The sequence below is a fragment of the Salvelinus alpinus genome, chromosome 36 (assembly GCF_045679555.1).
Source record: "Salvelinus alpinus chromosome 36, SLU_Salpinus.1, whole genome shotgun sequence".
In the NCBI taxonomy this organism is placed as follows: domain Eukaryota; kingdom Metazoa; phylum Chordata; class Actinopteri; order Salmoniformes; family Salmonidae; genus Salvelinus; species Salvelinus alpinus.
This window is the reverse complement of record NC_092121.1, coordinates 6,566,079-6,589,382: the sequence shown is the minus strand read 5'-3', so window position 1 is coordinate 6,589,382 and position 23,304 is coordinate 6,566,079. Positions and strand designations below refer to the sequence as shown.

The 23,304-nt window shown below is 46.7% G+C and overlaps 2 protein-coding genes across 2 annotated transcripts in view; both read left to right on the top strand.

Moving 5' to 3' along the window:
• The window catches only part of LOC139565139 (gap junction gamma-1 protein-like), a 68,065-nt gene that overhangs the window by 40,777 nt on the left and 3,984 nt on the right, over positions 1-23,304 (top strand). The window lies entirely within an intron of this gene.
• On the top strand, positions 10,941-11,423 carry LOC139564840 (uncharacterized). The gene has a single exon (XM_071384681.1). The coding sequence runs from the start codon at positions 10,941-10,943 to the stop codon at positions 11,421-11,423; it is 483 nt and encodes a 160-aa protein (XP_071240782.1).

Here is a 23,304-nt window from a genome sequence, read left to right as displayed (position 1 = left end):
CAATAGTCAATGTAAATCCATTGATTTCCATCTTTTATTAGTCCAGGGTTGTAACTTAACCTTGACTGAGAGACTAGATAATCATTGTCTTGTTTTAAAATGATGTGCGCCTATGAGGAGTGCCATCACGCCCGTATATGGTCTGGACTGGTACCCACAGAGGTTGCTGCTGGAAAGCGTGAGTTTCATTTTGTGCACGCGCATATCAAATCATGTTCAGGCGCGACGCGGTTATCTTTTCCGAGCTGCGGTTAATAAACACCATTGCCCGTTGGCGTTTGATAAAACTGAAATACAACTATTTATTAACTCTCACTTTTGTCAGGCACAAAGTCACAGAACACAGCCCTGGAAGTGGCTGGAAAGCAAGCAAGATACAGACAGACAAAGAGATGCACTGCCCAGCTAGGTTAGCAAGACAGACAGACTAGAGAGAGATGCACTGCAAGCTAGCACATCAACTTAACGTTACTGTTATTTGCTGACATCAAACTTGGAGAGGAGAGAACACACGTTTACCTGATTGCTTTTCCCGCAATTCACTCTCATTTTGTTTTTCCTTTTCGTGACCAGAAGGATAGTTCCGCTTCATCCTCTCATCAAAGTTGTAAACATTGACACCCGCTTTGACACGAGGGGGAGGCGGGGCCCTTGCGTAATTTGCAGGGTCCTACGCAACATGCGTAGTGAGCGTATAGGGCCGCCTGGCTTTGTGTACGTGTCTGCGTTTGTGCATATTCGTGTGTGTGGAATGTGTGTGTTTTGCATGTTTCTGATTTGGGGCGTACAATCAGACACGGAGTCGACCGCCAGCTCCCCATATGGTAGTGCCAATTAGGACATGGAAGTTTGGAGTGGATACAGGAATGAACCTGAGGGAGATTTGGCATGGGTTTAGGAATGAGATGTTGTGACGAGTGGGAGAAGGGAAGGGAGAGAAAATAATGAGATGTTGTGACGGAAGGGAGAGAAGAAGAATGAAGGGAGAGTAGAAGAATGAGATGTTGTGACAAGTGGGAGAAGGGAAGGGGGGGAGGGAGAGAAGAAGAATGAGATGTGATGAGTGGGAGAAGGGAAGGGAGAGAAGAGGGAAGGCAAAGACAAAGGATGTCTCCTTTGATTTCCTGTTATTGTCACATTTTGCCTAAAAGAGAGGCAGGCTCTCCCATGGCGAGCTCCAACAGTGTGATTTTTATAGGCTCTATGCATTATACCGCCTCCAACGTTCTAATTTACTTCTGACCGGGTTGATGACTTCTGGAGCGAGTTCTGCTATTGTTTTTATCATTAGCTTACAAGCGCCGATGCTTTTCTGACTGAAATAGTTCGCAATGACTACGTTTAAATTACAGCCCCGCGAAGGAGGTGCTAATGAACATTGTTCAGTGCCTCTGTGTTCAGTTTCTTCCAAATGTAATGGTATTGTGAGCTTCCATCGTTTCCCAGTCGATGTAGAGCTCAGAAAAAGGTGGTTGGTGGCAGTACGTCGTGATAACTTTACTGTCACCAAACACACAAAGGTGTGTAGTACACATTTTGTCTAAAGTGACTTTGTTGAGGGAAAAATTGGGGGGTATACCTAAAAAAAGGTGTTGTTCCTACTGTCTTCGCGTGGAACTGGCCAATTCAAAAGAGACCTGGTGTTTGGGAAAGAAGACTGAAACCTCCTGCTCTGACTGAGGGGGATGAAGAACAAGGTGCGCTGCCAATGGACTGTGCCGTCTCTGATCCGGTCCAGAGCATGGGCTAAGCCAGTGTAAATGTACATGTGTTTATTTGCTAGCAGCAAAATAATAATTTGTTTATCTACGACATGTATCAATCATTTGTGTTGTAGTGAATATCAGTTTGTGTGGAGCTTGTATTGGCTTTAATTAGGCAATGAGGTAACAGGGGTGGGGGAAAGAAATCAAGTAAACACAGAATAGCCAGAATACAAGATTGAATACAATGTTAGAGATGTGTAATTGATTAACTGAACTGTTGAACATTTGCTGAAATACATTTTTTAAACAAATCTATTCTACTGTAGATTTCTTCACAATAACAATAATTATTTTTCATAAAACCACTAAACTTGGCACCCATGCAGGGGATCCATTCAGGTGCGAGATAAGACACTTCTGCAAGTAGTGGTAAAAATAAAAGTGGTCAACCTTCTCTCTTATAGTTTTTGAAACCTGTAGATCTTTATATATCCTTTCAACTAGGATGTCCTCCTGTGCACAGATGACAAAGGTCACACCAGCTACAACCTGTGAGAAGGATTTGACCTTGCACCTGCCAGTAGTAAACATGAGATCTCTTCAACTTCAGCTCTCCATTCTGTATCTTCAGGTAAGGGCAGTCAACATAACTTGGTACATTTGGGCACTTGACCTCTAAGAGTCCAAAGTGTGGTCTTACACTGGGATCAAATATGATGCCATCTGGAGAGGATCCTAACCACGGAGCATCTGGGTGCACTACGAAGCCACACGGAAAGAAGTTAAAATTCTTCAGTGTGCAGTACTCCTGTACAGCCACTGGCTCCATAGCTAGCCCCCTCTTCATCTCCATGGTCTGCATACCAGATCCCTTGAACATCCGCTCAGCTAGGTGGTCAGCTGAGGTCTCTCCCCGGAAATGGCAAACCTCTCGGAAACGACAACTTTGTATGACATCTCGTAGGTTGTCTCTAATGCCTTGAGGTGGAACTGCTCCTGATGGCTAAGGACGTAAGCACACTGGGAAGCCTGAAGCCATCTAATGGAAGTATTGGTGGAGAAGGGGCATCGGCAATCTTCACAATTTCACGTGTCTTTGGCTGTGGAAGCTGATAGGACAGAACACTGCCGGCTTGCACTGGCCCAAAGGCGGACTCAACCAGGGGCACGTCAGCTGACATTTCCATTGTTGTCACAAGAGGGGCAGTAAGTGGAGAAAAGTTGGCATATGTTTCTGAGACTCGGAGTAGGTCCATGTCAGGCATGTATCCATTGAGTGCTTTGTAGAGAAAACTTCTGCAAAACATTTTAAAACCATAACATCAGGTTGGAGAGATTACTATGACAAAGACTCATGTAACTTTTCCAGAAACAGCACAAGCCCGAAAGTTCAAATAAAATTAATTAAAATATACCGATTTATAGATTATATATTTCCCCCCAGTCTTTGTCCCAAACATTTGTCATTACATCGTAAAGACGCCACTGTTTAGGCTTATCATCTGGATACAAAAACAATCACAAGAAAATGTTTTCTAAAATGTTCCCATTCTAGGAACCTCCAACTTACCTTATTCCATCAGCACACGAGTTAGTAGGTTTACTGAACTCTATCCCATCAACCGGACCTGGTTTCACACCCTAATTAACAATGATTTACTGTTACATAGGCTGAATACTTTTCAGGTGCATTTTTTTATTGATATTGATAGACTCACAAGTGTTCTTGGCTTGTGCCAACGCTGTTCTGTGTCTGTGCAGCTGTGAACTGGTGGTGCAGCAGGAATGTTTAGTTGAGAGTAGTGCGCTGTCTGGTAAAGAAGAGCCACCAGATGATTGCACAGAGCACTTCCTGCAACACAGGAGCAGTGGCTTTGGACCACTATCACTGGTACGGAGTGCTGAAACACCATCTGTGAAGATAAGACTGAAGTGAGAAACATGAATGATGCGGCCCATAAATAACAAACATAGTAGTGTCTGGTCTTCTTAACTAGGGGCTCATTTAACTATACAGGAATACATTGTGTCTCAGTAACACAATTACCAAACACTGCATCAACAGATCTTTACCAAATAACCTGTTAAGTGGGCAATTCTAAATTGGGATTGGGACCCATCATTAATATCTATCTACTGATAAGATTAAACGTTGACACTGTCTCCAACACATTTTGACCATGATGACAGTGTCTCACAGGAGATGTTTAACAAGGTCCCTAGTAGCTATCTATAACCTTTCCCTACTCTCATGCTGTGCGGCTTTTCACTCTTCCTCGTGGACCTGTGCCAGGCAGCCCTCACGGTGATCTCCCCTGTCAATGTATCTTTGTTAGATACTGTGTAGAAGACATGAATAACAATTATTTTTAGCTAGCAAATATAGCAAGCATAACTTAACCAAGCTAACGAAAATACACACATTCTCAGGTAGATTCTGTCAACGTTACATCCTTTTACGAAATAACTAGCTAGCTACAGTTAATAGTTAAATTAGCGAACTAATGATTGTAGCTAGCTAACGTTATATATGTCACTGACTTGGTACTCACCTTCATAGTTGTCTATGTAGCTTCATATATACATCTTGAACCCCTTTTCATTCTTGCTAGCTAGAGTCTCGGAGGCTGATTTAACAATTCGATGTACATCATTAATATTAATTTGAGGCAAGTCCTGAAGACACCTAGTAAAAAACTGCGACATAGTGGTAGTAACGTTATTTCGTCGATAACTAGACTGACCGGAAATTGCCAAACCGATAGGAAGTGTGTTTAGAACGTTCGATCATGGAATGTGTATAAGGGCTATTAGGAGGAGGAGCAAGAGAAGGCTCATCAAATCAAATGTATTTATAAAGCCCTTCCTACATCAGCTGATGTCACAAAGTGTTGTACAGAAACCCAGCCTAAAACCCCAAACAGCAAGCAATGCAGGTGTAGAAGCACGGTGGCTAGGAAAAACTCCCTAGAAAGGCCAGAACCTAGGAAGAAACTTAGAGGAACCAGGCTATGAGGGGTGGCCAGTCCTCTTCTGGCTGTGCCGGGTGGAGATTATAACAGAACATGGCCGAGATGTTAAAATGTTCATAGATGACCAGCAAGGTCAAATAATAATAATCACAGTGGTTGTCGAGGGTGCAACAAGTCAGCACCTCGGGAGTAAATGTCAGTTGGCTTTTCATAGCCGATCATTGAAAGTATCTCTACCACTCCTGCTGTCTCTAGAGAGTTGAAAACAGCAGGTCTGGGACAGGTAGCACGTCCGGTGAACAGGTCAGGGTTCCATAGCCGCAGTCAGAACAGTTGAAACTGGAGCAGCAGCACGGCCAAGTGGACTGGGGGCAGCAAGGAGTCATCAGGCCAGGTAGTCCTGAGGCATGGTCCTAGGGCTCAGGTCCTCCAAGAGAGAAAGAAAGAGAGAGAAAAAGAGAGAATTAGAGAGAGCATACTTAAATTCACACAGGACACCGGATAAGACAGGAGAAATACTCCAGATATAACAGACTAACCCTAGCCCCCCGACACATAAACTACTGCAGCATAAATACTGGAGGCTGAGACAGGAGGGGTCGGAAGACACTGTGGCACCGTCCGACGATACCCCGGACAGGGCCAAACAGGCAGGATATAACCCCACCCACTTTGCCAAAGCACAGCCCCCACACCCCTAGAGGGATATCTTCAACCACCAACCTACTATTCTGAGACAAGGCCGAGTATAGCCCACAAAGATCTTCCCCACGGCACAACTCAAGGGGGGGGCCAACCCGGACAGGAAGATCACGTCAGTGACTCAACCCACTCAAGTGACGCACCCCTCCTAGGGATGGCATGGAAGAGCACCAGTAAGCCAGTGACTCAGTCCCTGTAATAGGGTTAGAGGCAGAGAATCCAAGTGGAGAGAGGGGAACCGGCCAGGCAGAGACAGCAAGGGCGGTTCGTTGCTCCAGTGCATTTCCGTTCACCTTCACACTCCTGGGCCAGACTACACTTAATCATAGGACCCACTGAAGAGATGAGTCTTCAATAAAGACTTCGAGACCGAGTCTGCGTCTCTCACATGGATAGGCAGACCATTCCATAAAAACTGAGCTCTATAGGAGAAAGACCTGCCTCCAGCTGTTTGCTTAGAAATTCTAGGGACAGTAAGGAGGCCTGCATCTTGTGACCGTAGCAGGTATGTACGGCAGGACCAAATCGGAAAGATAGGTAGGAGCAAGCCCATGTAATGCTTTGTAGGTTAGCAGTAAAACCTTGAAATCAGCCATTGCCTTAACAGGAAGCCAGTGTAGAGAGGCTAGCACTGGAGTAATATGATCACATTTTTTGGTTCTAGTCAAGATTCTAGCAGCCGTGTTTAGCACTAACTGAAGTTTATTTAGTGCTTTATCCAAGTAGCCGGAAAGTAGAGCATTGCAGTAGACTAACCTAGAAGTGACAAAAGCATGGATACATTTTTCTGCATAATTTATGGACAGAAAGTTTCTGATTTTTGCAATGCTACGTAGATGGAAAAAAGCTGTCCTTGAAACAGTCTTGATATGTTTGTCAAAAGAGAGATCAGGGTCCAGAGTAACGCCGAGGTCCTTCACAGTTTTATATGAGACGACTGTACAACCATCAAGATGAATTGTCAGATTCAACAGAAGATCTCTTTGTTTCTTGGGACGTAGAACAAGCATCTCTATTTTGTTTAAAAGTAGAACATTTGCCGCCATCCACTTCCTTATGTCGGAAACACAGGCTTCCAGGGAGGGCAATTTTGGGGCTTCACCATGTTTCATCGAAATGTACAGCTGGGTGTAAGGAAGGAGGAATGGGGGTGTTCACCAGGCTGGGACCGTGGTGCCGGGAGAGAGAGGGAAGTTGAGGGAACTTGTGACACCGAGTGTGCATCGACATTTGTGCGCTGCAGGAGGGATCTCTATTGTCATTGAATGTTTTTCTTTGTGTTTTTAGGTGTGTTTGTCTGTTTTGTGTATATAGGCTTCATGCTCCAGCACTTTCACTTCTGTGAAGTCTTCCCTCCCCGACTGGAGAGACAATCACTATTTCCCCCTCACAACTCACTGTGGAGTATTTTCATTCAATTTATGTTCATTATCCAACTGCCCGCCCACATTTTCCTTCTAACGCACACAGTAGCAGTGCGTGTGCGCGCGCGTGTGTGTATTTATGCGTGAATATGCAGACCCCAGCGGCAGTTAATGTAGACAAGCAAATGTAAAGTCTCTCGTTCCCTTTGGGGGTGAGTGTCAATTCAACCTTGAGAGAGAAATAGCACAAGAGAGAGAGAGAGAGAGAGACAATACAGTGTCTTGGAGAGGGGGAGCGAGTAAACATGCGTAAGATAAATGGCTGTTCATCATCTTAGTTTACAGTTTATGGTGATTCTATGTAGATATTTGTCTAATGCAGCCTATCCACTGCTCAACAACACCCATGTAGGATATATCTGGACACAGTATATCCAGTGACACAAACACATTCCCTCTTACTGGGCTCTCCTTCCATCCCATCCACATATGGAGACACGACCCTCCATGCTCAGCTGTCCTGCTTTAGGACAGGGTTGGGGTCAAATCCATTTCAATCTCATTCAATTCAGGAAGTACACTGAAATTCTTATTCCAATTCTCTTTTATGCTTTTCAATGAGGAAAATGTAGAATTGGAATTTAGGGCTCGATTCAATCCGTATCGCAGAAGATCAGCGTTAAAGGCAATTTTCCGCGTACGTGGATACTGCATTCACGATCAATGCTGCATATGTTGGCTCAATCGGAAATGACCTTTAAATTTCAACCACGCTACAACACAGATCTTCCGCACTACAGACTGAATCTAGCCCTTGGTTTACTTTCTGAATTGACTGGAAATCATATTTACATACATTTACATTTAAGTCATTTAGCAGACGCTCTTATCCAGAGCGACTTACAAATTGGTGCATTCACCTTATGATATCCAGTGGAACAACCACTTTACAATAGTGCATCTAACTCTTTTAAGGGGGGGGGGGGGGGTTAGAAGGATTACTTTATCCTATCCTAGGTATTCCTTAAAGAGGTGGGGTTTCAGGTGTCTCCGGAAGGTGGTGATTGACTCCGCTGACCTGGCGTCGTGAGGGAGTTTGTTCCACCATTGGGGTGCCAGAGCAGCGAACAGTTTTGACTGGGCTGAGCGGGAACTGTACTTCCTCAGAGGTAGGGAGGCGAGCAGGCCAGAGGTGGATGAACGCAGTGCCCTTGTTTGGGTGTAGGGCCTGATCAGAGCCTGAAGGTACGGAGGTGCCGTTCCCCTCACAGCTCCGTAGGCAAGCACCATGGTCTTGTAGCGGATGCGAGCTTCAACTGGAAGCCAGTGGAGAGAGCGGAGGAGCGGGGTGACGTGAGAGAACTTGGGAAGGTTGAACACCAGACGGGCTGCGGCGTTCTGGATGAGTTGTAGGGGTTTAATGGCACAGGCAGGGAGCCCAGCCAACAGCGAGTTGCAGTAATCCAGACGGGAGATGACAAGTGCCTGGATTAGGACCTGCGCCGCTTCCTGTGTGAGGCAGGGTCGTACTCTGCGAATGTTGTAGAGCATGAACCTACAGGAACGGGTCACCGCCTTGATGTTAGTTGAGAACGACAGGGTGTTGTCCAGGATCACGCCAAGGTTCTTAGCATTCTGGGAGGAGGACACAATGGAGTTGTCAACCGTGATGGCGAGATCATGGAACGGGCAGTCCTTCCCCGGGAGGAAGAGCAGCTCCGTCTTGCCGAGGTTCAGCTTGAGGTGGTGATCCGTCATCCACACTGATATGTCTGCCAGACATGCAGAGATGCGATTCGCCACCTGGTTATCAGAAGGGGGAAAGGAGAAGATTAATTGTGTGTCGTCTGCATAGCAATGATAGGAGAGACCATGTGAGGATATGACAGAGCCAAGTGACTTGGTGTATAGCGAGAATAGGAGAGGGCCTAGAACAGAGCCCTGGGGGACACCAGTGGTGAGAGCACGTGGTGCGGAGACAGATTCTCGCCACGCCACCTGGTAGGAGCGACCTGTCAGGTAGGACGCAATCCAAGCATGGGCCGCGCCGGAGATGCCCAACTCGGAGAGGGTGGAGAGGAGGATCTGATGGTTCACAGTATCAAAGGCAGCCGATAGGTCTAGAAGGATGAGAGCAGAGGAGAGAGAGTTAGCTTTAGCAGTGCGGAGCGCCTCCGTGACACAGAGAAGAGCAGTCTCAGTTGAATGACTAGTCTTGAAACCTGACTGATTTGGATCAAGAAGGTCATTCTGAGAGAGATAGCAGGAGAGTTGGCCAAGGACGGCACGTTCAAGAGTTTTGGAGAGAAAAGAAAGAAGGGATACTGGTCTGTAGTTGTTGACATCGGAGGGATCGAGTGTAGGTTTTTTCAGAAGGGGTGCAACTCTCGCTCTCTTGAAGACGGAAGGGACGTAGCCAGCGGTCAAGGATGAGTTGATGAGCGAGGTGAGGTAAGGGAGAAGGTCTCCGGAAATGGTCTGGAGAAGAGAGGAGGGGATAGGGTCAAGCGGGCAGGTTGTTGGGCGGCCGGCCGTCACAAGACGCAAGATTTCATCTGGAGAGAGAGGGGAGAAAGAGGTCAAAGCACAGGGTAGGGCAGTGTGAGCAGAACCAGCGGTGTCGTTTGACTTAGCAAACGAGGATCGGATGTCGTCGACCTTCTTTTCAAAATGGTTGACGAAGTCATCCGCAGAGAGGGAGGAGGGGGGGGGGGAGGAGGATTCAGGAGGGAGGAGAAGGTGGCAAAGAGCTTCCTAGGGTTAGAGGCAGATGCTTGGAATTTAGAGTGGTAGAAAGTGGCTTTAGCAGCAGAGACAGAAGAGGAGAATGTAGAGAGGAGGGAGTGAAAGGATGCCAGGTCCGCAGGGAGGCGAGTTTTCCTCCATTTCCGCTCGGCTGCCCGGAGCCCAACCCTGGTCCCCATGCTCCCCTGTCCTGTCCCATATCCAGCCCCATGCTCCCTTGTCCTGCCCCTACATCCAGCCCCATGCTCCCCAGCTAGCAATGAGGAATCGGCCCAGAAGCGGTCCTCTTCCGGGGGGCCGGAACTGATTGAATCGGGTGTCGGACTCGGCCCGGAATCAAAATGAATAACTGCCCAGAATCGGCCCAAGTACATCGGGCCGTTTCCATCTACCCGAATTCAGCCAACTTTGCCAGCATCTTCCCAGGACCCCCCCAGAAGCGGCCCGATGCAAATTTAAATAAATGTATACAAAATTACCAGATTTTTGTAATTTTCAATATTACTATTATAAATTTTATATATACAAATTATACCCGTCCACACAAAAAAATGTGTCTCTGAGGAAACACAATACACCTGGTGACCGTGCATGCGCCTAGCCCGCCACTACACCGCGATGGGACAAGGACATCTTGGCCGGCAAAACCCTCCCCTAACTCAGACGACGCTGGGCCAATTCTGCGTCACCTCATGGGTTTCCCAGGCGCGTCTGGCACGGGTCTCAAACCAGCAACTGTAGAAACGCAGTGTGCACTGCGATGCAGTGTCTTAGACCGAAGTTACGAATGCTACGTTTTTTAGTCTTATCAGTTGCCTTGCACAATGTATCAAAATACTAAAATACTACACAGGACTCTTAAAGAATTTCATTTAAATGTTCATTGTATTTTTTGATCACAGAAACAATGAGGAAAAAATTGACAAATAAATAATGAAATGTAGGCAAGTCAGTTAAGAACAAATTCTTATATTCAATGGCAGCCTAGGAACAGTGGGTTAACTGCCTTGTTCAGGTGCAGAATGACAGATTTTTATCTTGTCAGCTTGGGGATTTGATCTTCCAACCTTTTGGTTGCTAGTCCAACACTCTAACCACTAGGCTACTGAGTGCCCTGACTCTTAGCCGGAATCGGCCCAGATCCATTGGGCTAGCTGGGTCCTCTGTCCTGCCCCTTCTCCAGCCCCATGCTTCCCTGTCCTGACCCCTTCTCCAGCCCCATGCTTCCCTGTCCTGCCCCTTCTCCAGCCCCATGCTCCCCTATCCTCACCCTAGCTCCAGCCCCATGCTTCCCTGTCCTGCCCCTTCTCCAGCCCCATGCTTCACTGTCCTGACCCCTTCTCCAGCCCCATGCTCCCCTGTCCTGACCCCTTCTCCAGCCCCATGCTCCCCTGTCCTGACCCCTACATCCAGCTCCATGCTCCCCTGTCCTGACCCCTACATCCAGCCCCATGCTCCCCTGTCCTGACTCTACATCCAGCCCCATGCTCCCCTGTCCTGCCTCTACATCCAGCCCCATGCTCCCCTGTCCTGCCTCTACATCCAGCCCCATGCTCCCCTGTCCTGCCTCTACATCCAGCCCCATGCTCCCCTGTCCTGCCTCTACCCTTCAGCCTCATGCACCCCTGTCCTGCCCCTTCTCCAGCCCCATGCTCCCCTGTCCTGCCTCTACATCCAGCCCCATGCTCCCCTGTCCTGCCTCTACCCTTCAGCCTCATGCACCCCTGTCCTGCCTCTTCTCCAGCCCCATGCTCCCCTGTCCTGACCCCTTCTCCAGCCCCATGCTCCTCTGTCCTGCCCCTACCCTCCAGCCCCATGCTCCTCTGTCCTGCCCCTACCCTCCAGCCCCATGCTCCCCTGTCCTGACCCTACCCTCCAGCCCCATGCTCCCCTGTCCTGACCCTACCCTCCAGCCCCATGCTCCCCTGTCCTGACCCTACCCTCCAGCCCCATGCTCCCCTGTCCCGACCCTACCCTCCAGCCCCATGCTCCCCTGTCCTGACCCTACCCTCCAGACCCAAGCTCCCTTGTCCTGCCTCTACATCCAGCCCCAAGCTCCCCTGTCCTGACCCTACCTCCAGCCCCAAGCTCCCCTGTCCTGACCCTACCTCCAGCCCCAAGCTCCCCTGTCCTGACCCTACCCTCCAGACCCAAGCTCCCTTGTCCTGCCTCTACATCCAGCCCCAAGCTCCCCTGGAGGACCAGTGTTTCTCTGGCTGCTGAGGTTGCATTGAGTCACAGCTGGCCCCTCGGTGCTCACCAGGACACACTCCGCTGCTCTGCTCTGTCTGTTGGGAGACTACATACACAGATGGTCCAGAATCTGTTGTGTATGAGGATGGACATTCTATTATATCTCTGAATTACTACTCTACGTCTCTGAATTAGTATATACACTCCAAGCTCTTTGGCCAGAATGCAAGTATTTAACAGAGTGGAATTTCTGCCTTGCAGTTTCTCTCAGGCTCGCCTGTAAACATCAGAACTGTAAATGTAAACACGAACTACTCGAGGACGCTGTGAGTTTGTCATTTTCAACTGAAGCTGTGCTCTTGTGTATTTGGGTGAGTATGTTGAGGGGCAGACAGCTGTTCCTATGTGTGTATGGTTGTGAATCGTGACGGGTATGGTTGTGAATCATGACGGGTATGGTTGTGAATTGTGACGGGTATGGTTGCGTGCACGCTTGTACGAGCATGTGTTGTGGTTGGCAGGCTGGCTCGTTCTAGTAACACAGAAAGTGATAGACATAGAATGATTGAGAAAGGGAAGGACAGGATGTGGGGGGTTGGTAGGATGGTAGGGGGAGGCAGCTGGAGCCATATGCCCATGTTGGAGGCTCTCGCATGGGCAGGTGGTGGTATGACGGCCCCGGGCTGCTAGATCTTTCCATGGAGCTCCAGGCCTTTGAGTGCAGAAAGAGGCTAATCCTGACTGCAAGGCAGAGGACACTCTGGCCATCTAACATGGTGCCTTCTCTCTGTTCACAATCACTTTCTGTTACTTTTTCACAGTCACACATAAACGTATTCCACCTCTAGCTCACACATAGTTGCACACGTGTGAACGCACACACACACACACACACACTTTGTTCGCTTTCACTTTCCTCCTCCACATGCACAAACACACACCTACTGTACACACACATGGCACACAGACATAACACACACACACACACACACACACACACACACACACACACACACACACACACACACACACACACACACACACACACACACACACACACACACACACACACACACACACACACACACACACACACACACACACACACATGCTCACACCTTCCCATTCCAGAGAGACAGCATGTTAACATCCAGGGGTCTGTTACCCAGATCTTCCTTTCACGCGGTGATGACTCAATGACCGGTGTCACTCGAGATGCCCCTCTGCCACGGCTAGCGCTGACAGATAAGAGAAACACAATGCACATTCAAGAAACAGAAAAGTTGATTGGGCTTACACGGCAGAAACTTCCAAAAAGAACTCGTTTATGGTTAACAGGTGTTGGAGCACTCAGAAAAACAGACATATTTATCTTCTAACGCTCAGGCTTTATTCAAACACGTATACTGACATCTGACGGATCCTCAGTGACGTCTTCCTCAGATGAAAAGATCCCTGTCTGTGTCACACTGTACTTTAAGTTACAAGTCACTTAGTGCCGTTTATTAGCCTTGGACTGGGTGATTGTACGGTATGTGTCTAAGTGTGTCTAGTGATAACAGATAGCAGAGGGATAACAGTGAGGGTTCTATAAAGACGGTGTGTATAATTTTGTCATGCAGGAGAGGAAAGGCCAGAGCCAGACAAGAGTCCAGACGGTTGAAGGACAAACTGCCTAATGGCTCTATGTGTTAATGTCAGCTCAGCTCCTCACTCTCAATATGTTCTCATGATACTTATTCATACATGTCGGGTATGAAGTGTTAGCACTGGTGCAGTACTCAATTTTCTGTTTTGGAAATATATTATTTGTGTATATATATATATATACTACCGTCCAAAAGTTTGGGGTCACTTAGAAATATCCTTGTTTTTGAAAGAAAATACTTTTTTTTTGTCCATTTAAAAAAGAAATATATAATTGTTCAGAAATACAGTGTAGACATTGTTAATGTTGTAAATGACTATTGTAGCTGGAAATGGCTGATTTTTAATGGGATGTCTACATAGGCGTACAGAGGCCCATTATCAGCAACCATCACTCCTGTGTTCCAACGACACGTTGTGTTAGCTAATCCAAGTTTATCATTTTAAAAGGCTAATTGATCATTAGAAAACCATTTCACAATTATGTTAGCACAGCTGAAAACTATTGTTCTGATTAAAGAAGCAATTAAACTGGCCTTCTTTAGACTAGTTGAGTAGTCAGATCAACAGTTTTCAGCTGTGCTAACATAATTGCAAAAGGGTTTTCTAATGATCAATTAGCCTTTTAAAATTATAAACTTGGATTAGCTAACACAACATGCCGTTGGAACACAGGAGTATGGTTGCTGATAATGGGCCTCTGTACCCCTATGTAGATATTCCATAAAAAATCTGCCGTTTTCAGCTCCAATAGTCATTTACAACATTAGCAATGTCGACACTGTATTTCTGATCAATTTGATGTTATTTTAATGGACAAAACTTTTGAACGGTAGTGTGTATATACAGTTGAAGTTGGAAGTTTACAAACACCTGAGCCAAATACAATTAAACTCAGTTTCTCCCAATTCCTGACATTTAATCCTAGTAAAAATTCCTTGTCTTAGGTCAGTTAGGATCACCACTTTATTTTAAGAATGTGAAATGTCAGAATAATAGTAGAGAGAATTATTTATTTCACCTTACATTTCTTTCATCACATTCCCAGTGGGTCAGAAGTTTACATACACACAATTAGTATTTGGTAGCATTGCCTTTAAATTGTTGAACTTGGGTCAAACGTTTCAGGTAGCCTTCCACAAACTTCCCACAATAGTTTGGATGAATTTTGTCCCATTCCTCCTGACAGAGCTGGTGTAACTGAGTCAGGTTTGTAGGCCTGCTTGCTCGCACACGCTTTTTCAGTTCTGCCCACAAATTTTCGATACGATTTAGGTCAGGGCTTTGTGATGGCCACTCCAATACCTTGACTTTGTTGTCCTTTTTTGCCACAATTTTTTAAGTATGCTTGGGGTCATTGTCCATTTGGAAGACCCATTTGCAATCAAGCTTTAACTTCTTCACTGTCTTGAGATGTTGCTTCAATATTTCCACATAGTTTCCATTATCATGATGCCATCTATTTTGTGAAGTGCACCAGTCCCTCCTGCAGCAAAGCACCCCTACAACATGATGCTGCCACCCCCATTCTTCTCGGTTGGGATGGTGTTCTTCGGCTTGCAAGCATCCCTCTTTTTCCTCCAAACATATTGATGGTCATTATGGCCAAACAGTTCTGATTTGTTTCATCAGACCAGAGTAAATTTCTCCAAAAAGTACGATCTTTGTCCTCATATGCAGTTGCAAACCGTAGTCTGGCTTTTTTTTATGGCGGTTTTGGAGCGGTGGCTTCTTCCTTGCTGAGCGGCCTTTCAGGTTATCGATATAGGACCCATTTCACTGTGGATATAGACAATTTTGTACCTTTTTCCTCCAGCATCTTCACAAGGTCCTTTGCTGTTCAGGGATTGATTTGCACTTTTCGCACCAAAGTACGTTAATCTCTAGGAGACAGAACGCGTCTCCTTCCTGAGCGGTATGACGGCTGCGTGGTCCCATGGTGTGTATACTTGCGTACTATTGTTTGTACAGATGAACGTGGTACCTTCAGGCATTTGGAAATTGCTCCCAAGGATGAACCAGACTTGTGGAGGTGATTTCTTTTGATTTTCCCATGATGTCAAGCAAAGAGGCACTGAGTTTGAATGTAGCCCTTGAAATAAATCCACAGGTGCACCTCCAATTGACTCAAATTATGTCAATTAGCCTATCAGTGTCCGAATCCTGGCTTAGGAAGGCCACCAAAAATTCTGGGATTTCCATACCCAACTATAACACTTTCCGTCAAGATAGAACTGCCAAAGGGGGAGGAGTTGCAATCTACTGCAGAGATAGCCTGCAAAGTTCTGTCATACTTTCCAGGTCTATGCCCAAACAGTTCGAACTTCTAATTTTAAAAATTAATCTCTCCAGAAATAAGTCTCTCACTGTTGCCGCCTGCTACCGACCCCCCTCAGCTCCCAGCTGTGCCCTGGACACCATCTGTGAATTGATCGCTCCCCATCTAGCTTCAGAGTTTGTTCTGTTAGGTGACCTAAACTGGGATATGCTTAACACCCCGGCAGTCCTACAATCCAAGCTTGATGCCCTCAATCTCACACAAATCATCAAGGAACCCACCAGGTACAACCCTAAATCCGTAAACATGGGCACCCTAATAGACATTATCCTGACCAACCTGCGCTCCAAATACACCTCTGCTGTCTTCAATCAAGATCTCAGCGATCACTGCCTCATTGCCTGTATCCGCCACGGGTCCGCGGTCAAACGACCACCCCTCATCACTGTCAAACGCTCCCTAAAACACTTCTGCGAGCAGGCCTTTCTAATCGACCTGGCCCGGGTACCCTGGAAGGATATTGACCTCATCCCGTCAGTTGAGGATGCCTGGTCATTCTGTAAAAGTTACTTCCTCACCATATTAGACAAGCATGCTCCGTTCAAAAAATGCAGAACCAAGAACAGATATAGCCCTTGGTTCACTCCAGACCTGACTGCCCTCGACCAGCACAAAAACATCCTGTGGCGAACTGCAATAGCATCGAAGAGCCCCCGCGATATGAAACTGTTCAGGGAAGTCAGGAACCAATACACGCAGTCAGTCAGGAAAGCAAAGGCCAGCTTTTTCAAGCAGAAATTTGCATCCTGTAGCTCTAACTCCAAAAAGTTCTGGGATACTGTAAAGTCCATGGAAAACAAGAGCACCTCCTCCCAGCTGCCCACTGAACTTCAACAAACATTTCTCAATGGCTGGCCATGCCTTTCTCCTGGCGACTCCAACCTTGGCAAACAGCCCCGCCCCCCCCCGCTGCTACTCGCCCAAGCCTCCCCAGCTTCTCCTTTACCCATATCCAGATAGCAGATGTTCTGAAAGAGCTGGAAAACCTGGACCCATACAAATCAGCTGGGCTTGACAATCTGGACCCCCTATTTCTGAAACTGTCCGCCGCCATTGTCGCACCCCCTATTACCAGCCTGTTCAACCTCTCCTTCGTATCATCTGAGATCCCCAAGGATTGGAAAGCTGCCGCGGTCATCCCCCTCTTTAAAGGGGGAGACACCCTGGACCCAAACTGTTACAGACCTATATCCATCCTGCCCTGCCTATCTAAGGTCTTCGAAAGCCAAGTCAACAAACAGATCACTGACCATCTCGAATCCCACCGTACCTTCTCCGCTGTGCAATCCGGTTTCCGAGCCGGTCACGGGTGCACCTCAGCCACGCTCAAGGTACTAAACGATATCATAACCGCCATCGATAAAAGACATTACTGTGCAGCCGTCTTCATCGACCTGGCCAAGGCTTTCGACTCTGTCAATCACCATATTCTTATCGGCAGACTCAGTAGCCTCGGTTTTTCTAACGACTGCCTTGCCTGGTTCACCAACTACTTTGCAGACAGAGTTCAGTGTGTCAAATCGGAGGGCATGTTGTCCGGTCCTCTGGCAGTCTCTATGGGGGTACCACAGGGTTCAATTCTCGGGCCGACTCTTTTCTCTGTATACATCAATGATGTTGCTCTTGCTGCGGGCGATTCCCTGATCCACCTCTACGCAGACGACACCATTCTATATACTTCCGGCCCTTCCTTGGACACTGTGCTATCTAACCTCCAAACGAGCTTCAATGCCATACAACACTCCTTCCGTGGCCTCCAACTGCTCTTAAACGCTAGTAAAACCAAATGCATGCTTTTCAACCGTTCGCTGCCTGCACCCGCACGCCCGACTAGCATCACCACCCTGGACGGTTCCGACCTAGAATATGTATACATCTATAAGTACCTAGGTGTCTGGCTAGACTGCAAACTCTCCTTCCAGACTCATATCAAACATCTCCAATCCAAAATCAAATCAAGAATCGGCTTTCTATTCCGCAACAAAGCCTCCTTCACTCACGCCGCCAAACTTACCCTAGTAAAACTGACTATCCTACCGATCCTCGACTTCGGCGATGTCATCTACAAAATAGCTTCCAATACTCTACTCAGCAAACTGGATGCAGTTTATCACAGTGCCATTCGTTTTGTTACTAAAGCACCTTATACGACCCACCACTGCGACCTGTACGCCCTAGTCGGCTGGCCCTCGCTACATGTTCGTCGTCAGACCCACTGGCTCCAGGTCATCTACAAGGCTATGCTAGGTAAAGTGCCGCCTTATCTCAGTTCACTGGTCACGATGGCTACACCCACCCGCAGCACGCGCTCCAGCAGGTGTATCTCACTGATCATCCCTAAAGCCAAAACCTCATTTGGACGCCTTTCCTTCCAGTTCTCTGCTGCCTGCGACTGGAACGAATTGCAAAAATCTCTGAAGTTGGAGACTTTTATCTCCCTCAACAACTTTAAAAATCTGCTATCCGAGCAGCTAACCGATCGCTGCAGCTGTACATAGTCCATCTGTAAACTACCCACCCAATTTACCTACCTCACCCCCCATACTGCTTTTATTTATTTACTTTTCTGCTCTTTTGCACACCAGTATCTCTTCTTGCACATGATCATCTGATGATTTATCACTCCAGTGTTAATCTGCTAAATTGTAATTATTCGATTTATTGCCTACCTCATGCCTTTTGCACACATTGTATATAGATTCTCTTTTTTTCTACCATGTTATTGACTTGTTTATTGTTTACTCCATGTGTAACTCTGTGTTGTCTGTTCACACTGCTATGCTTTATCTTGGCCAGGTCGCAGTTGCAAATGAGAACTTGTTCTCAACTAGCCTACCTGGTTAAATAAAGGTGAAATAAAATAAAAAATAAAAAATCAGAAGCTTCTAAAGCCATGACATAATTTTCTGGAATTTTCCAAGCTGTTTGAAAGCCACAGTCAACTTAGTGTATGTAAACTTCTGACCCACTGGAATTGTGATTAAGTGAAATAATCTGTCTGTAAACAATTGTTGGAAAAATTACTTGAGTCATGCAAAAGTAGATGTCCTAACCGACTTGCCAAAACTATAGTTTGTTAAAAAGAAACATGTGTAGTGGTTGAAAAACGAGTTTTAATGACTCCAATCTAAGGGAATGTAAACTTCCGACTTCAACTGTATATAAACTCAGCAAAAAAAGAAACGGACCATGTCTTTCAGGACCCTGTCAGGACCCTGTCTTTCAAAGATAATTCGTAAAGATCCAAATAACTTCACAGATCTTCATTGTAAAAGGGTTTAAACACTGTTTTCCATGCTTGTTCAATGAACCATAAACATTTAATGAACATACACCTGTGGAACGGTCGTTAAGACATTAAGGTCACAGTTATGCAAACTTAGGACACTAAAGAGGCCTTTCTACTGACTCTGAAAAACACCAAAAGAAAGATACCCAGGGTCCCTGCTCATCTGCGTGAACATGCCTTTGGCATGCTGCAAGGAGGCATGAGGACTGCAGATGTGACCAGGGCAATAAATTGCAATGTCTGTACTGTGAGACTCCTAAGACAGCGCTACAGGGAGACAGGACGGACAGCTGATCATCCTTGCAGTGGCAGACCATGTGTAACAACACCTGCACAGGATCGGTACATCTGAACATCACACCTGCGGGACAGGTACAGGATGGCAACAACAACTGCCCGGGTTACACCAGGAACGCACAATCCCTCCATTAGTGGTCCGACTGTCCGCAATAGGCTGGGAGAGGCTGGACTGAGGGCTTGTAGGCCTGTTGTAAGGCAGGTCCTCACCAGACATCACCGGCAACAACGTCACCTATGGCACAAACCCACCGTCGCTGGACCAGACAGGACCGGCAAAAAGTGCTCTTCACTGACGAGTCGCGGTTCTGTCTCACCAAGGACGATGGTCGGATTTGCGTTTATCGTCGAAGGAATGAGCGTTACCCCGAGGCCTGTACTCTGGAGCGGGATCGAGGTGGAGGGTCCGTCATGGTCTGGGGCGGTGTGTCACAGCATCATCGGACTGAGCTTGTTGTCATTGCAGGCAATCTCAACGCTGTGCGTTACAGGGAAGACATCCTCCTCCCTCATGTGGTACCCTTCCTGCAGGCTCAATCTGACATGACCCTCCAGCATGGCAATGCCACCAGCCATACTGCTCGTTCTGTGCATGATTTCCTGCAAGTCAGGAATGTCAGTGTTCTTCCATGGCCAGCGAAGAACCTGGATCTCAATCCCACTGAGCACGTCTGGGACCTGTTGGATCGGAGGGTGAGGGCTAGGGCCATTTCCCCCAGAAATGTCCGGGAACCTGCAGGTGCCTTGGTGGAAGAGTGGGGTAACATCTCACAGCAAGAACTGGCAAAGCTGGTGCAGTCCATGAGGAGGAGATGCACTGCATTACTTAATGCAGCTGGTGGCCACACTAGATACTGACTGTTACTTTTGATTTTGACCCCCCCCCCTTTGTTCAGGGATACATTATACAATTTCTGTTAGTCACATGTCTGTAGAACTTGTTCAGTTTATGTCTCGGTTGTTGAATCTTGTTATGTTCATACAAATATTTACACGTTAAGTTTGCTGAAAATAAACGCAGTTGACAGTGAGGACGTTTTTTGCTGAGTTTATATACTTGCAGTCTTGCTGTACTACTGTAATGTGAGACAGGTGTTAAAAACACTCCTGTTTATGTGCAGCAGATCTAGTAAACACACTTGTGGGAACGTACACCCTCGCACACACACACACGCGCACACACAAACAAAAACACTCTAAAACAGCAGTATGCACAGCCTTCCTGACATGTACAGTACCTCCTCTATCCCACGCAGGCCTTTTATGGTCACAGTTATCAATACTGCACATGTTTTATAGTGAGTCCAGGAAGGCAGCTTCAAACATTCCCATCTCTAACTTCCTCTCCTCTCCTCTCCTCTCCTCTCCTCTCCTCTCCTCTCCTCTCCTCTCCTCTCCTCTCCTCTCCTCTCCTCTCCTCTCACACTATTGGAGACACTAACCAGGGGTCTGAGGAGCTCCAGCACAAGGGTTGTGTGCCTATGGGCCCTGGTGAAAAGTAGTATGTAGGGAGTAGGGGGCCATTTGTGCGAGTAGGGGGCCATTTGTGACACACCCTACAGTATGTCTACTAACAGCCAACAGCCAAGCCTCCACTCCCTCCAGCATTCAGCAGACCATGCTTGGCCTCCCTCTATCTGGGCTCCCAACCTTCCTGCGAGGGGGGAGGAAGGCGCTGTGGAGCTCCTTTTTAAACCTCAGCCCAAGCTCTTATTTCATGGTTGGGTTTACCTTTCAGTTCGACTCACAATGAGCCACGCACCGTTGGAGCTTCTTAGCAGGAAGGTGTCACTCTGTGCAGAATGCAACCTGGCTCTGGACACCTGTTCCCTCACCACCCTCACCCCCCTCACACTCCCCTGGAGGCAGGCAGGGGGGGTTAGGGTTCTGCTCCAGTGCCTTGGCTAATGCGGGTCTACGGTGTGACTCCGTGCTCCACTTGTTTTGGCCAGGCCGCCTGCTGGTTTAACTGGTGCAGTTGGACTGGCTGCCTGGAGCCCACGGCTAACTTACATAGACAGGCTTCATCTCTCATCCATTTTAATGTAGCACTACACACAACACCACACCACACTACACAATGCCATTTACACACCAGAACATCACCGTTAAGTCAACACAATCTGCACCTCACAGAGGAGCAAGACGATTTATTCAGAGAGAGAGAGAGAGAGAGAGAGAGAGAGAGAGAGAGAGAGAGAGAGAGAGAGAGAGAGAGAGAGAGAGAGAGAGAGAGAGAGAGAGAGAGAGAGAGAGAGAGAGAGAGAGAGAGAGAGAGAGAGAGAGAGAGAGAGAGAGAGAGAGAGAGAGAGAGAGAGAGAGAGAGAGAGAGAGAGAGAGAGAGAGAGAGAGAGAGAGAGAGAGAGAGAGAGAGAGAGAGAGAGAGAGAGAGAGAGAGAGAGAGAGAGAGAGAGAGAGAGATACCCACTAATTATCAAAATCCAGAAAAGAGCCGTTAAATTCTACAACCACCTAAAAGGAAGCGATTCCCAAACCTTCCATAACAAAGCCATCACCTACAGAGAGATGAACCTGGAGAAGAGTCCCCTAAGCAAGCTGGTCCTAGGGCTCTGTTCACAAACACAAACACACCCCACAGAGCCCCAGGACAACAGCACAATTAGACCCAACCAAATCATGAGAAAACAAAAAGATAATTACTTGACACATTGGAAAGAATTAACAAAAAAACAGAGCAAACTAGAATGCTATTTGGCCCTAAACAGAGAGTACACAGTGGCAGAATACCTGACCACTGTGACTGACCCAAACTTAAGGAAAGCTTTGACTATGTACAGACTCAGTGAGCATAGCCTTGCTATTGAGAAAGGCCGCCGTAGGCAGACATGGCTCTCAAGAGAAGACAGGCTATGTGCACACTGCCCACAAAATGAGGTGGAAACTGAGCTGCACTTCCTAACCTCCTGCCCAATGTATGACCATATTAGAGAGACATATTTCCCTCAGATTACACAGATCCACAAAGAATTCGAAAACAAATCCAATTTTGATAAACTCCCATATCTACTGGGTGAAATTCCACAGTGTGCCATCACAGCAGCAAGATTTGTGACCTGTTGCCACAAGAAAAGGGCAACCAGTGAAGAACAAACACCACTGTAAATACAACCCATATTTATGTTTATTTATTTTAACTTGTGTGCTTTAACCATTTGTACATTGTTACAACACTGCATATATATAATATGACATTTGTAATGTCTTTATTGTTTTGAAACTTCTGTATGTGTAATGTTTACTGTTCATTTTTATTGTTTATTTGACTTTTGTATATTACCTACCTCACTTGCTTTGGCAATGTTAACACATGTTTCCCATGCCAATAAAGCCCCTTGAATTGAATTGAATTGAATTGAGAGAGAGAGAGAGAGAGTTTGTGTGAGTGTAAAATGTGCTCTGTGATAGCTCAATTCCTATTGGGATTATTTTGGCTCCCCTCTCTACTACATTTGAGCATCTTTTTGTTTGGTTTGATATCCTATTGTTGTACAGTACAGCCCCTCAAAATACCCCCATTTATTTCACTGTGCTGAAACTGTGTTGTTGGGTTGGAACGTGTATTCATTTGGGGTATACCAGAGAGTAGAATGGATCTAATGCATGTGGAGATTGCAGTCTGTCTCAATTTCAGAGAGAACACTTGTTTGAATTTAGGCTTTTCTATCTGTCTCCTCTCCGTAATTGATCTGTGACTCCTTCTGTTGAACTTGAAGAAGCAAAGCTTCTAAATGTACTATCTCTACATTCCCTGTCAAAATCCTCTCACTCATCCGCTTTCATGATAAGAAATTGCTGGTAGACAGTACGTTATGTATAATCTCCTTTCATATTTGACTAATTCTCTCTTTCTCTCTCTCCCTCTCTCTCCCTATCTCTCATCCCTCTGTCTTCATCACACCCTATTCTTCTCTCTCTCTCTCTCTCTCTCTCTCTCTCTCTCTCTCTCTCTCTCTCTCTCTCTCTCTCTCTCTCTCTCTCTCTCTCTCTCTCTCTCTCTCTCTCTTTCTCTCTCTCTCTTCATCACTCCCTC

Bases quoted from the DNA above. Each gene is read 5' to 3' on its own strand.
- LOC139564840 (XM_071384681.1), top strand. From the start codon at position 10,941: ATGCTCCCCTGTCCTGACTCTACATCCAGCCCCATGCTCCCCTGTCCT.